This window comes from Nematolebias whitei, chromosome 1 (assembly GCF_014905685.2).
Source record: "Nematolebias whitei isolate Nwh7 chromosome 1, NemWhi1, whole genome shotgun sequence".
Classification (NCBI taxonomy): domain Eukaryota; kingdom Metazoa; phylum Chordata; class Actinopteri; order Cyprinodontiformes; family Rivulidae; genus Nematolebias; species Nematolebias whitei.
In genome coordinates, this window is record NC_056498.1 from 70892526 (window position 1) to 70897637 (window position 5112).

A 5112-nucleotide genomic window follows, 5' to 3' on the forward strand; every position below is an offset into this window, starting at 1 on the left:
GCAGGAGAACGCAGGAGAACGCAGGAGAACGCAGGAGAACGCAGGAGGACGCAGGAGGACGCAGGAGGACGCAGAGACCCAACGAATACGACCCGACAAAGGAACAACACAGAACAGGAGGCTTATATACAAGGACAAGACAAGACGTGATTACAACAGCTGTGACGAGACAAAGGTGACACCAATTAGACTGACGAGGAAACACTAGGGAAACAGACACAAACAGAAACAGCAAATGGTACCATCCTTACAGAAACATGTTGGACACTCTGAGCCCAAGTAGGATTTTGGACAACCATCTAGATCTATGAAAACACGACTGACAGTATGAGTCCAGGGAAACATTTCTGATATTGTAAGCCAAGAAAATGTGTCGGACTGTCTGAGTACAAGAAATGTATTAGACCCTGATTCCAGGAAGCATATTGTGCATTGTTAAACATGTTGGGTCCAGGAGAGATATTAAACAGTATGTGCCCAGAGAATCATGTTGGATAGTCTGAGTCCAGGAGACATGTTGTGCAGTCTGAGACCTGAAGACATGTTGTATGGCTTGAGTCCAGGAAATATATTGGAGAGGAAACATTATAAATTGTCTGAGTTCAATGTTGTATGTTTGAGACCAAGAGAAATGTTAAATACTTTGAGTCCAGGAGACATGCTAGAGAGTATGAGCACAGGAGACATTTTAGACAGCATAAGCCCAGGGATACATGTTGAATAGTTTTATTCTCGAAGACATGTGTGACTGTCTGAATCCAGGAGACTTGTTGAACTGTCTGCGTGTGACTGTAGTAGACCATTAGCTGAACTAAAGTGGTGTCAGCTGTGATACCATGCATGTTTTCCTCAGGTGAACGTGGTTCAGGTTCCAGCAGGCTCAGGTAGAAGTACTGCTGCCTGGTCATTCTGTCTGTCACATGGAACTGACCAAGTGCCAGCTGAGCCTGAACACAACAAGCAACATGTTACCACTCTAACATCGCTTACCTGATCACAGATCTGCCATATGAGAGTGGATGGGGATTTGTTACCACATGACTCATCCGACCAATAAGAGCAGTGATACACAGCTGTCCATCAGAGTCCTTCCCACTGGCACTCGCCCCAAGTTCCAGCAGGACTTGAGCTGCTTCGCTGCGCTCTGAAAGCAGAATGATGTTGTGGTGATGTCAGTGGGTGGCTGGGATATCAGGTGATTATGTCAGAAGTACCCATGTTGGCAGCAAGCTGGAGGGGTGTTCTGTTTTTGTAGTCAGTGCAGCTGATGGTGGCTCCGGCCTGCAGCAGTAGTCTAATAGATCCAGCAGCATCGTTCTTTGCAGCATAGTGAAGAGGAGTCTGCCGGTCCAGGAAGGTGTGAGCACCCGGATCAGCTTATGATAAAAAACAGAAACATTAAATGGGATTTTTAGCACAAAACACATTCTGCTAATAGTCAACTAAAGCAGCAGAAATGTGCTCAATAATTTCACAAACCTTTTTTATCCAGCAGGAACTGAACCATGTCCTCATAGTCCAGAGCAGAGGCTACATGCAGTGGAGTAACCCCAAACTGGTCTGGATGGAGGTGGTCTGAGCCCCGAGCCAAAAAGAACTTCATCACATCAACACTCCAAGCCCTGGACACCTGAACACACAGATACATCTATGTTCAGGTACACAAAGACTTCAGATAACCACTGAACAGGGAGCACGAGTCTACCCCCGTCACATGCTGATTACATTATCAGTACTTTTACTGTTCTGTATATGATACATAATGACTGAAATTACCCACACGATGAAAACAAACTGAAGGAAAATAAAGTCACGTGACCTCATGCAGGACAGTTTGACCATATCTGTCGGAGGAGTTTGGATCGGCACCATCTGAGATCACCTCATCCAGAAATTGAAGATCCACCTGAAAACAGAAGAACCAGTTTATTAGCCAAATAAAACTGGACTTCAGTTTTTACTTCTTGAGCACTGTTGATTGTTTTGTAAAGAATTAACTGAGCCAAACGAGTCACTGAGTCATACATGTGGGTCACCTGTAAGTTGTTCATGAACCAAACCAAACTGTTTAAAACTCTATATTCCTCAATGGTCTGAACACCTGACTGGTCTCGTGTGGTCTTCATGTGGTGCTTGATTTGATTGTTTTTACAACACTACTTGTTATTTTAATTGCTTTTTATTGTTGTATATTGTTGTATGTACTCTATATGGGGCCGAGATGGTGTAGAGGCAGGGCAGCCGGCTTGGGACCCGAGAGTCCCAGGTTCGATCCCCAGTCACTGCACATCACGTGGCGTCGCTGGGCAGCACGTCTAATCCCCAAAATGTCCCCCGGGCGCTTTCAATAGCTGCCCACTGCACCACCTGGTGGTGGATGGGTTAAATGCAGAGACTAATTTCGCCATTGTATGGAAACATACAGTGCTGACATTGTGATGACATTATTATTATTATTATATATGTTGTCTGTCTAAAACAGGCCACTCTTGAAAATGAGTCCTCATGATTCAATGAGACTAATCTGTATAAATAAAGGTTGACTGAATGGTCAGAGTTCACTGGACAGTCTTACCTGATCAGTGTCCTGGTTTTTAGCTGCCAGGTCTCTGAAGTGGTCTAGCAGTTTTCTGTTGAGTTGCTGGATTCTGTTACTGGTATCAATTTCATCTCTCTGATCTTCATCATTTTCCTCATCTTTTGCTAGACCTTTGAACTTTGTCTCCAGGTGGACTCCTAAACATGAGAACCATATGAGCTTAAACTCAGATTTAGTAAGTAGACTGAACAAATTTGCTCACCTGTCAACTTTCTTCTTCCCTGCTTCCAGCGACCTTGAGAGTATGATGCCCAGCGAGATGAAGCTGTGAACCCAGAGGATCTAGATTCTAAGGGACTATCCAGGACCTAAAGACATTCAAGAACCTTTTTGAGTGGGCTTCATTGGGTCTTTAAAAAGTTTTCTTTTGACTTTGGCTGCTCTTTCCATCAGCTGCAGGTCAGTCGTAGCTGAAAACTAGACCTACTGTTAATTATCAGCTGAAGGATAAAGCATTCCTCAGGTACTGATTCAGGATGGACTTGTTCCTTTCAGATTCTGTATATCTGCGATATATCTGTATAACAGTGATATTGTTTATCTGTTCAGATTTTTAGACTTGATACTTTTTTCTTCTTCACTTTTCCTGTTAGCTCAGATTGTTTCAGGACAGTGCATATCATGCTAACATCGGTCCAGTTTTCTGCCTGAATAAGGTCAGTGTTAAAAGTGTTCCTCTGAAAGTGGTCAGGAACAACAAAGATACAAACTGAGAGAACAGTCTGCCAAAGTCCAGAGGAAAACTTGGGAAGACCTTCAAAAATGTTGGAGAATTGTTCATCAACACCAATTTAAAATATTACATTAAGGTCTGGAATATTTTTAATCAGTTTTGAATCAGGGATTTGGGTCAGGAGTTTGGATCAGGAGATTTGGATCTGAATGGAGGATGTGAAGATACTTATCAGAAGATTGGATCAAATTCTCAGACTTACCTGGGTTGTGCTTGTTCTTTCTGTCATTTCCAGGTCCAGTCCAGGATTCAACATTCTTGTCTGACTGGTCTGGGAGTCCTGTTGCACCCTGATTTTTTTTTTTTTTTTACCTTCTGTCCAGTAATTGCCAATCCAGAACTCCAGAGTTGAACAGTGGTGGACCTTTTGTGAGTTTAAAAACCTGTGCAATCCTGCAGGAACTCTGACAACTGTGGATCCTGTTAAATCTACTTAAAGTCATAAAGCTCTCTGGAAACACATGTTGGACTTGAATCTTTTTCTTCAGCTGAGTCTGGTAGCTCCAGCCCACAATCATGCACGAAGGAATTAAGTCCTACATAGGAAATGTCTCTGACAAAGCCAACTCTCACTTTATGACTCTGAAGCACCAAACTAACCAGCATGTGTTGATTTTGAGACTGTAGAAAATATAAACCCACAGGAGTTAAGTGATGTTGCTCAGATGGCTGTTTGCTCAAAGGTTTGTCTTATCAGTGGGTGGAGGGGCAATTGTCCTGGTCATGGTCCAGGATTTTATCTCAGTTTATGACAGAAGGTATGAAACATGAGCAGTCAATGCACAACTGATTTTTATCATCAGGATTTTTTTCCCTCTATCTGATACAAACAAACAGATGAAATGATAGAGAGTATTCCCAGGAAGGAGAGATTGGTGATCGGAGCAGATCTGAATGGACATGTTGGTGAAGGAAACAGAGAGGATGAGGAAGTGATGGGTAGGTTTGGTGTCAAGGAAAGAAACCAGGAAGGACAGATGGTGGTGGATTTTGCCAAGAGAATGAAAATAGCTGTTGTCAACACATATTTCCAAAAAAGGGAGGAACATATAGTGACATTTAAGAGTGGAGGAAGGAGTATGTAGGTAGACTACATTCTGTGTAGAAGAGGAAACCTGAAGGAGATTGGAGACTGTAAGGTTGTGGTAGGGGAGAGAGTGGTAGCATCGGACGGTTGTGTGTAGAATGACTGTTGTTGTGAAGAAAAGAAAAAGAGTCAAATCAGAGAAGAAGACCAAATGGTGGAAGATGAAGAAGGAAGAATGTTGTGAGTAGTTCAGAGAGGAGCTGTTAAAGGCTCTGGGTGGTAAGAAAGACTGGACCACTACAGCAACAGTAATTAGAGAGACAGGTAGGAAGGTACTTGGTGTGTCATCTGGACAGAGATTGGATGATAAGGAAACCTGGTGGTGGAACAGTGAAGAGCATTTAAAGAAAGTGGTTAGCCAAGAAGAAATATGACAATAAAAGGACTGAAGAGAGGCGAAAGGAATATAAGGGGGTGCAATGTAGAGCAAAGAGGGAGCTGGCAAAGATAAAGCAGAAAGCATATGATGAGTTGTATGGGAGGCTAGACACTAAAAGTGCAAGACAGAGGGATCAGGCTGGAAAGGATGTGCACCAGGTTAGGCTTGTTAAATATGAGAATGGGAATGTTCTAACAAGTGAGGAGAGTGTGATGGAAAGATGGAAGGAGTACTTTGAGGAGCTAATTAATGAAGAGAAAGAAGGTTAGAGATCATAAAAACTGTGGACCAGGAAGTGGGAAAGATTAGTGAGG

At 42.9% G+C, this 5112-nt stretch overlaps 1 protein-coding gene across 1 annotated transcript in view; it reads right to left on the reverse strand.

Moving 5' to 3' along the window:
• LOC119430587 overlaps positions 1-2027 on the reverse strand; it is a 21879-nt gene extending 19852 nt beyond the window's left edge. The window contains exons 1-7 of the mRNA XM_037698022.1: positions 2016-2027; positions 1820-1906; positions 1480-1630; positions 1215-1376; positions 1035-1144; positions 836-947; positions 643-661 (exon numbers count right to left, since the gene is read on the reverse strand). Of these exons, the coding sequence (XP_037553950.1) occupies positions 643-661; positions 836-947; positions 1035-1144; positions 1215-1376; positions 1480-1630; positions 1820-1906; positions 2016-2027 (653 nt within the window). The remainder of the gene's footprint in view (positions 1-642; positions 662-835; positions 948-1034; positions 1145-1214; positions 1377-1479; positions 1631-1819; positions 1907-2015) is intronic.
• Between the last annotated feature and the right edge of the window lie 3085 nt (positions 2028-5112).